This window comes from Onychomys torridus, chromosome 4 (assembly GCF_903995425.1).
Source record: "Onychomys torridus chromosome 4, mOncTor1.1, whole genome shotgun sequence".
NCBI classification, from domain to species: Eukaryota; Metazoa; Chordata; class Mammalia; order Rodentia; family Cricetidae; genus Onychomys; species Onychomys torridus.
In genome coordinates, this window is record NC_050446.1 from 85125535 (window position 1) to 85139413 (window position 13879).

A 13879-nucleotide genomic window follows, 5' to 3' on the forward strand; every position below is an offset into this window, starting at 1 on the left:
TCAGGAATGAAAAATGCTGAAGTAGTCAAAATTTATCACTTCCCTGTTTCTTAATAATGTTTAACTTTTATTTAAAAATATCTAGGAGATAAAAAAAAAGCAGGCTATCTGGCCAATCTACTCCCTCTACCCTTAGTTGTTAACTTCAGAACACATCTGAGGTCCTTCTCTGGCATGTGCTTCAGGAGAGGAGCAGACAACTTGTGACCAGAGTCAGATTTGTATTTCTCACTTTTCACGCTTGGTAACAGTACCACCATCAATTATTTTCACAGTCAACTTCTGAGAACTTTGAGGATAATTTAGCATCTGGATATTTACACATGTATAGGTGAGCCTTAAACTCTTCAGAGAATCACATTCTTCCCTCTGGAAAGAGCATTCCTTTGTTGTGGGAAACATCTCCCTCAGCCCTGCTTGAAAGAGACTCCTGTGTTCACTTCTGAGCAATGGAGGTGAAGAGCTTCGAAGCTTGGGATTATGTTGTATTTGCAGGCCTCTTCGTCATCTCCTCTGGAATTGGTGTCTTCTTTGCAATAAAGGAGAGGAAAAAAGCGACATCTCGGGAATTCTTGGTAGGAGGGAGACAAATGAGCTTTGGCCCTGTAGCCTTGTCTCTGACAGCCAGCTTCATGTCAGCTGTCACTGTCCTGGGGACTCCTGCTGAAGTCTACCGCTTCGGGGCATCCTTCCTCCTTTTCATCATTTCATATGCCTTTGTGGTCCTCTGCACATCTGAACTCTTTCTTCCCGTGTTCTACAGATCTGGCATCACAAGCACCTATGAGGTAAGCGACCACCTCTTCCCCGTCCAGTGCTTCAAGAGATGTCACTTACTTTTCCACTTGAAGGGTTTTCCTTTTCCTTGGTGGGTTGATATCCCACAAATGCATATAATCCTGACACCAGTAATGGGGTAGTACTTTCAAGGCAATTTAACATGGTTAAAAAGACAGAATGCATTATGGGAGGGGTGCTATGTTTTGTCACTCTGTAGAAGGCAATTAATGATGTTACCCTTTCTGGCTATTCCCATGATTTACTGAGGATCAATGTGTAAAATATGTACTTTGGAAAAAAAGTGAGAAATATTTATATTTACAATATTTATATTTAGTTGGTAACAGACAATGAAATGATATAAGCTTTATTATCATTAGCATGGCCGTTCTGAAAGGCAAACAGAATAATGCTATTAACATTATAATTTTTCAGCTGAGAAAACTGAGATCTAGATAGGTAAGTTAGGCATGTTTTAATACTAGATAAAAATCTACTGAGAAGCTGATTTGTTTTTTTAATATAATTTAATTTAATTTTACATATCAGCCATGGGTCCCCCTGTACTCCCCCCTCCCGCCCCCACCTCCGCCTTTTCCCCAGCTGTAGAAGCTAATTTGTATATGATCTTTTTTATGGCCCATCTGTCAAACAGTATGTGTCTAATGCTAATTATTACTAAATTACAATTTTAAGAAGCAAGTAAGAGTATTTTGGAAAAGTGAGAAATATTTCAGTAGGAAGGAATCCCAAAATAATAAAAATATGTAAATAATTATAATGAATGGAAAATAAGATCATGGAATTTTGACTTTGAAACAGTGCTCATTAAAACCAACATGTTTAAAACTGAATTTTCATGCCCAGTATTTAAGAATGATGATAAAGCAGTTTTTAAGAGAGGAAAAAACAACATAGAATTTCACTGTCAATAAAAACTCTGGAAGTCACAGCAGAAGACTTATAAAAATCTTATTATAAAAAAAATCAGTGAGATGAACTATTGTAAAGTGTTTGTTTATCTTTCCAAAGCCATTCAGGCAAATGAATACTCTAAAGGAAGTCTTAAGACATACAGAGAGCCTGCCATATCCCAAATGTTCAACATTAATTATCCTGATGCTGAGAAATTAATTGCAGTTTGGAAATTCAACAGGCATAGTCTGAGACACAAACTCAAGAAATAATAGCTCTAAAAATGTGCACACATGCCATTAAATAGTAACATACTTCTGAAAATGCACATGTGGCCTGGGTTTTCCCATCTATGTGTGAGCATTTAACTGCAGAAGATATTGCTGGGTTTTCTAATTTTGTTGTAGAAATGTTTTGAACATTCTCAATTAGATGTCCATGTTTCCTCTTGGAATATATGCTATGATTAGTCATTCATTCCATAAATACTCATAAAGCATTTACTCATCATGTGTACATCTTCAGGCTTTGAGGATATGCATTAAACTAATGATCTACCCTCATGGGACTTCCTTTCATGCAAAGGAGACTAACAATACATACATAAAACATTTATAACCCAAGTTTGTCTGCATGCATAGTATTTAGCTGTGGGCTAAGTACTGCTCTAAATATTTTACCTGTATTAACACATTTGGTCTTTGCTGGCACAAAAAGCACAGTGCTTACCTCAGGTAATAAGAGATAACTTGTTCTGGAACAAAATTTGAGTGAATGTGGCCCTGTAAACACAGAGTTAGGTTACCAAAGGTTCCATGTTTACTTTAAAATGATTGTATGATATGTTTACATGGAACAACCTGCCTTCTTCAATCCTTGTAACTTGTAACTAATTTTGGTAAAGTGATCGAGGTACTACAAAGGCAATTAAACAAACTGCAAACACATAGCTGAAGAGATTTGAGACTCCTTTCAAATTTACATGTTAAATTTAGATACAAACTTGTTTTACAAGTATTATTAGCCCAGGATGCTTTGAAACCCTTAGTACTGTAACAGGAGCACGTGAGGATTATGTAAAGTACCTGTGAGGTTATTTTGGGATTGTCCTGTGCTTTACAAGAATTGGCAGTACGGCCCAGAGGTAACCAGAATAAACTCTAATGTCAGTCTGCTTGGCTTTGACAGCCAGTTCTGCCACACGCTAGCATCATGACAGGAGGAATTTCTTAAGCACTCTGTATTGTCAATAATAACTTCTGCCTTGAAGGATTTCTACAGTGGAGCAGTAGCCATGCTCCTCACCATGATGATAATGAACTAAACCTTTGAAACAGTAAGCAAGCCACAATTAAATATTTCCTTTTATAAGAGTTGCCATGGTCATAGAGTCTCTTCACAGAAATAGAAATCTAAGACACAGCTCTTGTCTAAAACTCACTAACTGTGTGTCTTTCTTTGTTTTCTAGTACTTACAGTTACGGTTCAACAAAATAGTTCGCTATGCAGCAACGGTCATCTACATTGTGCAGACGGTGAGAAGGATGGTGGCAGGATGGGAATTGGGGGTGACAAGAAACAGCTTCAGTTCTGTTTATTTTGAGGGGAAGAGATCTCAACTGAAGGACAGCTTTCATACTAAGAAGTTATTATCTTCTTCTAAAGAAAGCACCTTTAAGATGTGTAATTATCTTGAGACAAATCCACCCAATATAGACTCCATATTTCTGGACTAACAACTAGAAACAAATTGTAAGCTGGGCATGGTAGCCCAGGCTTTTAATCTCAGCATTGTGAGACACACACACACACACACACACACACACACACACACACACACACACACACACACACACACACACACACACACACCAAACAAACAACTATACATGTGTATATACATATGTACACACAAATACATGTATGTATACACAAACACATGCAAATACAAATTGTATGTAATATATATATAACAAATTGTATCAGAAACCACAGAGAAAAGATTTTTCTTCAAATTTACTTCATCCTTTCAACTTTTTAAAGATTTAATTATGGAAAGATCTGATAAATCATTATGCTGTTTTATTTGGAGACAACTTCTCCCAATATAACCCAGGCTGGAAATTTTCCTGCTTCTGTATCTCAAATCTTGGGATCAGTTATGCAATACCATGCCTGGCTTAATTTTGTAAACTGATAAACTGAGTCACACCAGAAAAGCTTACTTTTCTCTCAGCTCCTTGCCTCTACTGCAGTAATTTCCATTAACATACCTGCTTCCTTCTGATGGATTCTTTCCCCACATGGGCTTTGGGATTCTTTAAGGTCCAAGCTCATGTGTACACACAAAAGCTGTTCCCTGCAATCCTCCTAGCACCCTCTACTACAAGGGAACCTCCTGCCCTGTTAAAACCCTGCCTCTTCTTGAAGGGTTTACCTAAAATAGAAGCCAAATAATCCTTTCCTTTCCAGCTACTAGCGATATTTAATTAAATGGTGAGGCACTACATAAAGTTCCTATCCTAATCAGTCTTACTTTTTTTTAAAGATTCTAATTTAAATACATTTCTCCCTTCCCTTTTCCCCCTCCTAACCCTCCCATATACCTAAGCCCATTCTTCTTCTAATTCATTGCCTCTTTTATCACTAATTGTTATTGCATGCATATATGCACATGTATACAAACATTTATTCCTAAATTTACCCTTTAAGTCCACTTGACACTGTACAACCAACTTGTAAAAAGCAACACTTCTTAAACAGCCCATATTTGCATTTTAAAACCATGGCATTCACATGGGATTCATAGTGACATAGTTCTAGATAATGACATTCAGTTTAAAATAAAATGGAACATAACTAATTTCCAGCAGTGAATCAATTGCAATTATGTAAATTGCAGCAAGCTCTGATGATGGCGGCCATCTTCCATGTCAGTCTTCCTTGCTTAGTTCCTTCTCAGAGACTTTCCCATCTCTAATTTAAACTCAGGGTTTGTTTGTTTTTGATGTTGCTGGTTTTGTTTTTGTAGCAAATTGTTGTTGATTTTTATTTCCTCTTTTTATGTGTTCCTATGTGTGTGTCCTGTGCATGTGTGTATGTGTGCTTATTTGCATGTGCATAGGTGCACAGGTGTGTGTGTAGGTAGAAAAAAAAACTAATGTCAGGTATCTTCCTGGATTGCTTTTTCATATTAAGACAGGGTCTCTTAATCATTCCCAGACTCACCAATACAACTATCCTCCTAACCAATCTGCTCCAAGGATCCCTCTACCTTTTGAAGCTGGAATTACAAGGAAGTTGCCATGCCTACTCAGCATTTGTGTAGATTTTGCAGACCCAAACCCAAAGTCAGTCCTCTTGCTTGAGGAAGCCATCCCTCCCGCCCATCAAAGCTTCCAGAGATGCTGTTTATCCTTCAGAAAATATCAAATACAAAATTAGTAGGAATCTTTAAAATTCACCGATCTTTCTTCATCTTATAGGTGAATTCCCCCTATAAATACAGAGCAAGCCACTTTAAAATGTGACTGTTTGGTGAAGAGCTGAAGGAAGTAACTTATCCAGACTAAGGTCAATAAAGAGCTTTCTAGGTAGGCTCCCTTCTCATGCCACTTTCTCTCTGTTCCTGTGTCTACACCAGATTCTCTACACAGGAGTCGTGGTCTATGCCCCTGCTCTGGCTCTCAATCAAGGTGAGTTATTGGCATATTTCACTTCAAGATTCCTGAGTTCTCAGCTTTGAAAAAATATATATTCGATACCTTATGGGAGAGATTTCCTAGTAGTTAGTAGGCTCAGAATGTCATTACATGTGTGAAGCTCTGAAAATGTACTGAATACCGAAACTAATATAAACTATTCCTTACTGGATTTTGCTTTACAAAACTGTTTGATTGTGAACAGAAAATTCAATTGCATGTTGTTTCTTTGGGTGTTTCAGGTTTGTTTTTCAATATTTGAAATGATGGCAGATTTGGTATAGTATATTCATAAGTACTAAGTAAGGTCATTTGTGTTGAAGACCAGTTCATAGAGTAGAAAATCAGAGCGCAATAGCAAAAAATGTTTATAATTACATTGAGATGTGTAGTTGATCCTTTCAAGATAATAGAATCTTGGAAATAAAAATAAAGACAAATAATAAAAATAGAATTTAGTTTTCTCAATGACATCTCTCATATTGAAAGAACTTGGTAGTCAAATTAATTGAGCTGTGTTGTTACATTGGGAAGTACTAGTTCCTCAAAAACTTAGCTTTAAGACTATTTCCTATATTGCCTAGAAGTATATCAAATATACACTTAATATTAAAAATTAGCAGCAAGTTGGAAATTCATGCTCTTTCTCCATACAATGTTTACATACCACTTTACAAATAAATGACAGAAATCCAAACTTCAAAATTAGCGCAGGTGGCTTCAGATTGCTCTGTAGACATAGTTAGGAAGCATCACCAAATCTGGACCTAGGATTGAAGATACAGAAGCAGAGGAGGTCAAACTTGTTTTGCTTTTCACAGAGAAGTTTGCTTTAATGTTTTTTTCTTCTTTTGTAGTGACTGGGTTTGATCTCTGGGGCTCTGTGTTTGCAACAGGAATTGTTTGCACATTCTACTGTAGTTTGGTATGTATAAGGCCATGAAAAAATATTATGAACTACTTCCTAATATGGGATAAGGGTAAATCTCCAACAAGAAGGCATCTAATTATGGAGGGACTAGCTATTCCAAGACCAAATGAAGGCATATTACCTTTTGCTGATATAATTTCTTGAGGAAGGCACTATTATTTTCTTTAAAAGTCTTGGCAGTGGTCATTATAAAGAGTATTTGGGATCTGAGCTTATTCAGAAGAATAAAGCTCTATTCTTTTGGGGGTCCCTGTGGTAGCAGCTGAGTGTGTAACTATTTCACTATGTTTGGGTCATTTCAGGGATATGAAGTGGCTTGAGTTTTGTAACTCACTTTGATTCATGAAACGTAAAAAAGTGTAAAGTCTGTCTGTGGGAAGAATCAAATTTAGAACTATAAAGTAGCCCAATTAAAAATCCTAAAATAATAAAGATTTATTCAGAAGAATAAAACAATTGAACTCAAGTAAACCATGTCTAATGAGAAATAATTTAGTGAAAGAAATATATTCTTGATCAGAGCATGTGACCCTTTGTAACTTCCAAAAACCTATAACATTTATATTTTTTCTGGATATTCTAAGAAAAATGACAAAGTACATGCATGTGAATGACCAAGGACAGTTGGCATTTAATAAATGTGAGGAATCTGTGGTTATTTTGTTTCTTGCTTATATAAGATAATGTGTAATATTTTGATTATATGAATTCTCAGTTTTCAACCAAGCTGTGTGGCATTGTTAGAATGTTTACATAGTTCTGACAACAAATTTAGATCAATAAATATTTAATGTGTACTTACTTTCTATCCAAATTTCATACAATTTAAATCTTTTATTCTTCTGAATCATCATATAATTTTCCAGTAATACTTTACTACTTATTACCAGATAGGTACATTGTCTGTCTGCAACAGCAAAGAAGAATAAAACAATTGACATATTATAGCTGGCTGTCCATGTATTTGACAGTATGCTCATATCACATACCTTTTGTGACATATATCACCATAATATGCCGTTCAAAATGCTTTTATTTATCTTTTACATATTGCGGACCCCACCATTTCTCAATGTTGAAACATTTATCTTTATTTCTCCATGTTTTTGTTCTCACAACTCTAATTCTTACATACTTCCTCATATTTGCTTAGGAAGAAGCTATTCCTCGGTTCACCCTATGTATGACAGGCTTGTTGCTCTATTGGAAAGGAACCTAGATTCTAGACATAACTTTTAGATTTGTGGCTGAGATTTCACAGAATATTATAGGCCCCCAAAACATCTTCCACCACTCCCACCCACATAAAAATAACAAAACAGTACAGTATAGAAAAAATTTAAATGTGTGATCACCAGAAAGGTGTGAACAGTATTGGGCAAGATGGATCAGACTCTCTGTAGGGCAAGCCCATTAGTGTTCTTTTTTGGATTAGTGAGCTTTAGGCTCCTATGGATACCGGCTCAGTTTGGGACTTTCTTATTAATCTGAGATCTTTTGATGGATCTGATGTGATTCAACTTTAGTAACCCACTTTGATTCATGCATGATAAAAAAGTACAAAACATCTCTGGAGAATGAATATAGCTTAGGATGCTAAAATAACCCAATTAAAATTCTAAAATATTATATCATCAGAAACAGAATGTAACAAAGCACCACAAGTGAGGAACAGTAAAAGCTCAAACAAGAGGTATTCCTTTCAGGAATACTATATACTGAATTGCAAAATGTTGAATAAAGAGATGCATAAACTAGTTCAATAATGTATATCATGAATAGTCATGTTACAACTATTTTAATAAATGGGACACATTTGAAGAGATGAGTGTCATCTTGGAAGATACAGATGAAGAAATAATAGCATGTTTCAGAAAGATGATGAAATTTAAAAAAGGAAAGATATTGATGACAAAAGGAAATTCAATTTATGTTCAATTGGAAACTAGGGAGAGACTTGGTATATTTACCAAGAATGGAGAAATTGACAATATTTACAAACACTATGTCTTGAAGTACATTAGAACTGACAAGAGTAGGAATCTGTAAGTTTAGTGAGTTCCATCCTTAGAGATAAAGAAAAGTCCATCTCTAGGCATGTCAATGCTACCACTGACCAGTGTACATATGGAAGGCATAAAAGAGAGCCTATGCATGAACTCTTCTGGCAGATTTCCTGGCAATTTTTACTATTTATTATAGAAGCTGGAAATAGTGGAATAGTATGTTCAACAATTGAAGGCAAACAACTCTCAAATCACAGTTAGGCTTCCAACAAAGCTATCTGTGAGGAACTGAATATCAGTTAATATGAGTACTTATGACTAACATATTTCCTAAAGGAAATACTGTGGAAAAGCTGACTGGTTTAAGTAGTTTTGCTGATGACAAGAAAGAAAATACAAACTAATCCAAAAGTTCAAAATGCCACCAAAATCTGGTACTTATTATGAGTGGAAAGGATGCTCAAAATGCTTTAGACTTTCATGCCTTTTAGATTTTGTATTTGGGATTACTAGCAAGCATGATAACATCTATACAAATATTCCACCATCTGTAAGACTCTGAAACATGAAACATATCTTTACTAAGCATTCCATACAAAAGATTCACAACTTTTAGCATTTGGTAATTGTTGTTTTAGTATGATTTATATGTAAATTTGTCTATTTGCTCTATTTTGTCAATACTTGTTTTCTTGTTCTATTGCTTAGATACATTGAAGATGCTTAGTTTAAATTCCACTTTTTTATTTTAGCTGTTTTATTAAATAGATCCTCTTGAAATTTCCCCTGTATTCATAATTGTCAAATTTTAAGCAATTTGATAATGTTCCAAGTTCAAGATTTTTGAAAGTTTTAAATATGATAGATATCTTCCTAATTCACATGTTATTGTTTCATAATTTGTAAGGGGTCATTTTTCTTAAACCTAAACTCTACATAACAATTATTATTGATAAGTTTGTATGTTACAAATAATAATATAGAAAATTTAATAATATTACATATAAATCAGAGAACAAAGTTTCATGTTTTAACCAGCTCTGCACCTCTAGTCTTTCTTGCACAACTCATATGCCTAAAACTCTCATTTATTCATGTTGAATGACCAAATTCTTACTTTTGACCATTCATGGGACAACAAACTTGTTAGTGTGAAACTGAAATGATTTCATTAGATGTAGCTGAGTCTTTCATTTAATCTCACCTCATAACACATCTCGTGAATCTCTTCTCTATCTAGCCAGGCAAGAGGTGACAATGCTCACCAAAAAGACAACTTATTTATCCAACAATTGTTGTGGAATATTACTTCAACTACATAAATATGTGTTACATTTTATGTTGAAGAATATTACTTTAATTATGTTAAGGGATTTCATATTTGTTTATGCTGCATTTGTTTAATGCTGTAAAGATGTGTTACATTTATTTTATGCCACATTTGTTTAATGATGTAAACATGTGTTTCTGTGCCTGCCCAAGGCACCTTATTGGTCTAATAAATAGCTGAACAGTTAATAGTGAGGCAGTACAGGGATAGTTGGGGCTGGTAGATAGGGAGAATAAGTAGAAGAAGGCATTTCGGCTTAAGAGAAGAAAGAGAAAGAGAACAGGGGAAAAAGAGAGGGAGATATCCAGGGCTAGCCAGCCAGGCAGCCACCAGCCAGCAAACATGGAGTAGGACATATAGAATTAAAGAGAGGTTAAAAGCCCAAGGCAAAATGTAAAGGAAGAGAAACAATATAAATTAAGTTGTAACAGCTAGAAGGACAAGCCTAATCTAAGGCTGAGCATTCATAATTGATCATAAATTTCCATGTCATGATTTGGGAGCTGGTTCCTGGTACAAGAAAGCCTGCTACATTTGGCATTCTATCATGGGGCCTGAGTTTCCACATAGGGCCTGAGAAAGCTGGGGGGTGGGGAGAAAAAGAAAGAAATGGATAGGGAACCTTTAAAAGGCTCTGCTGTACATTGAGCACTCAAGTAGGTGGTATGCTAAGTAGAAACAGCAAGCTAAGTAGAAATGCCTGCCATCCTGAAGACAACAGCTTCCGAGAGCTGGGGTGGTTAAATGAAGCTCCAGGTTAAACACTCACAGACCCAAGTGTGACAGAGCCAGCTGCCGGTACAAATTTGCTTAGTAGTTTAATGTTTGTCTCATGAGGTCAGAAAAGGCTAGAGACACTCAGTAAAGACAGGTCCAGATGGAACAAATCCTCTAAGTAGGATACAGTGTGTTTAAAAACATGCATAGGGTTAAGAAAGAAAGAAAATGAGTATAGACAGTCATAGAAAGAAGTAAACAGTGTATAAGTAAAGTCTTTAAAGAGAGAGTAAAGGAATATTAAAGAATAATACACCAAAATATGGGAATTAAACAGTGAAACTGGATCTTGTATGGTGTTGCATTGACTTTGAATTTTTTGAATGCTGATGGGCAAAATGATAGTTGCTGAGAGACACTGGATTGTAAAAGGGGCTGTGAATCAAATCAGCCTAGGTACTTTAGGGATGCTCTAATTTTAAAATGGAATTCAGAAAATTTGTTGTGTTGGGGAAGAGGTTATGCTTTTGTTTCCACAGGAAATGGAAGGATGTGGATTCTTTCAAGGGTAATAGAGAACAGGCTTGATGGAGAGAACTCCTGAAAATCTTGGCTACAGACATAAAGAAATAAGCCAAGAAAGACTGCCAGACAGGTGACATATATATATATATATTGATCCCTCTGCATGGGAACAGTTCTGAGACTGGACAACAAATGTTACAACTTGTTTTCCTAGGGCTGGACTGTTATATCAATTTTATCAGTGTCCCCTACAGATGTCATTGCCTTCAGACAATAGGAAGCAGTCTAGAGAACAAAATGCCACATTCCCAAGAGGTGGAGTGTATGTTTTTTGGTCATTTGGTGGGTTATAAATATTTGTAATCATTTAGGGGGATATAGGATAAAAAGATAACTATTCACTTCATATATGTTACATTGGTATAGATTTTGATATATAAGTTTCAAAGTATTTTTGTTATACTGCATATCTGTTTCTACTCATGTTTGAGTAACTGTGCTTATGCAGCTCATTAAAAAATATAAGGTATAATTAAAAATGCAAGTTAGTAGTCATCTATAATAATTAAACTTGTAGTCATATCAGGTATGTTTTCCAGATTAAATATACATATTATAGATAGGTGATCTTCAAATTCTTCAGACACCTACAGAATATGGCATTTAAGATACTTAATAACCTACAACTTCTAATGACAATGAGACATGTCTGCTCCTGGCAACATCAATCTACTTCATAAAATATGATGGGTATCAGAGAACCTCCATATGGAGTTTGTTTTCATTGGGGCAAAGCTAGCCATTTGGGCAAGAAACTGCCCTTGCCTTGACTACTGAAAGTATGCTGTACAAACTGGGCAAGCAGGGCACAAAGGAAAAAGACTATTGAATTTTGCCCCCCGCCTCCCCTTCCCCCAAAAGGCGGACTATTCCTTCAAAATTCTTCCTTCATAGAAAAGTCTGCCTGATTGTCTAGGCATGTAGGATGAAGATGGGTGCCCCAACATTGCAGATGGATCTTGGGAGACTGTCCAAGCAGCCAGATGTCTCTGTCATTTTTATAGTTTTGGAAGTGGCTTGCATTGTACTTCCTGTTTACTCAGACAATATTATATCCTTCTAGGGTTTTTGATGGCATTGAAGACTGAATAGTTATAGTTACAGTATTCCTTAGTTATGATAGAATGTAAATTGGGTACAGAATTTGGACTCACCAATATAGGATAAATAATGGAGTATTTTCTTTGAATTTGCCAAATGCAGATGAACTATATATTGTGGATGTAATTTTTTCTTGATAATTGTTCTAATTGTATATAGTCTTACTATGTCAAAATCAAAATCTTTCTTTTTATTTAGATAAAAGTGGGAAATGTTGTGGAATATTACTTTAACTATATAAAGATGTTTCAGATTTGTTTAAGTTGTGGAATATTACTTTAATTATATAAGGTGTGTTATATTTGTTTATGCTGCATTTGTTAATGGTGTAAAATGTGTTGCTTTGCCTGCCTAAGGCACTTCATTGGTTAAATAAAAAGCTGAACTGTCAATAGCAGAATAAGTAGTAGGAGGAATCTAGGCTTGAGAGAAGAGAGAATGAGAGAGTGATTGAGAAAGAGAGGTGGACATCCAGGGCCAGCCAGCCAGCCAGCTGCCAGTCAGTCAAACATGGAGTAGGACATACAGAATGAAAGGTAAAAAGCCCAGAGGCAAAATGTTGATGAAGAGAAACAGGATAAATCAAGTTATAAGAGCTAATGGGACAAGCCTAAACTAAGGCTGAGAATTCATAATTGATAATAAGTCTCTGTGTCTTGATTTGGGAGCTGGCTCATGGTCTAAGAAAGTCTGCTACAAATAGTGACTTTCATATTGCACTTTTTTACTCTTGGATCTTGTGGGTGCACTACACTTGGGAAATAATCAGTGGAAGAGATTTTCAAAAGTGATTCCTGCTATCCAGGTCATTTGCAATTTAGTGGGCTGAACATCAGCTCTCATATAACAGAGACTAATTAAATATATATATATAGATATATAGATAGAGATATATAGATATAGATATAGATAGATATAGATATATAGATATAGATGAGAGAGAGAGAGAGAGAGAGAGAGAGAGAGAGATTGCATACCAAAGAGCCAGATAAGATTTCATAGTTATTACAATCAGGTAAGACCTCACAGTGACTATATTTGACTTTAGAAGTACATTTGATAGCCTGTACTCTTAAATGACAAACTGATGTTCGTGTCTGTGAAGATCTTATACAACTAATGATAAGTACTCTGAAAATGGACGCATTTGATATTTGGTCTTTATAGTACTGAAAAAAAGGAGGTTTGAACCAGAAAGATTTAACATCTTTCTTTGTTTTTGTTTTTTTGATCTTTGAGGCAGGGTCTCACTATTTGCCCTGGCTGTCCTGGAACTCATTCTATAGACCAGGCTGACCTCAAACTCACAGAGGTCTGCCTGCCTCCCAAGTTCTGGTATTAAAGTCTTGTGCTAACATGCCTGATGTGTTTAACAATTAAAAAAAATCAAATTAGTGCTGTATAGGCGACATGTATGTGGGCCAGGGGAGAGAGATTTGTCATTCTTCAAAACATGATTTGAAAAATCATATGTAAATACAATGCTTTTAGTGGGAGACTTAAATGTTTATTTTAAAATTATGTTTTCATTTTAATTACCAAATAAATGATGGGTTACTCCAGTGTCTTCTTTCCTGTTGAGCTAAAGATAAATATGTCAACTTTTCATAGAAATTACTGACACTCTGGAGGAGTAAAAGATGATAATTCTACTTTTCAATGTTAAAATTATCATCTCCTCTCATGTTACTGGCACTTATTCACTTGCAAAACACTTCTTATATGCCACTTCATTTCATCTTTCCCTAATTGCCTTTGTCACGCTCACTATGGTCCTAGGGGATTCAAGTCATGGGATGCTACAGCAGACTCT

General features: G+C 35.6%; 1 protein-coding gene across 1 annotated transcript in view; it reads left to right on the forward strand.

Moving 5' to 3' along the window:
- Nucleotides 1-449: 449 nt before the first annotated feature.
- The window catches only part of Slc5a12 (solute carrier family 5 member 12), a 41056-nt gene continuing 27626 nt past the window's right edge, over nt 450-13879 (forward strand). The window contains exons 1-4 of the mRNA XM_036186550.1: nt 450-788; nt 3165-3230; nt 5339-5390; nt 6254-6321. Coding sequence (XP_036042443.1) covers nt 450-788; nt 3165-3230; nt 5339-5390; nt 6254-6321 — 525 coding nt within the window. The remainder of the gene's footprint in view (nt 789-3164; nt 3231-5338; nt 5391-6253; nt 6322-13879) is intronic.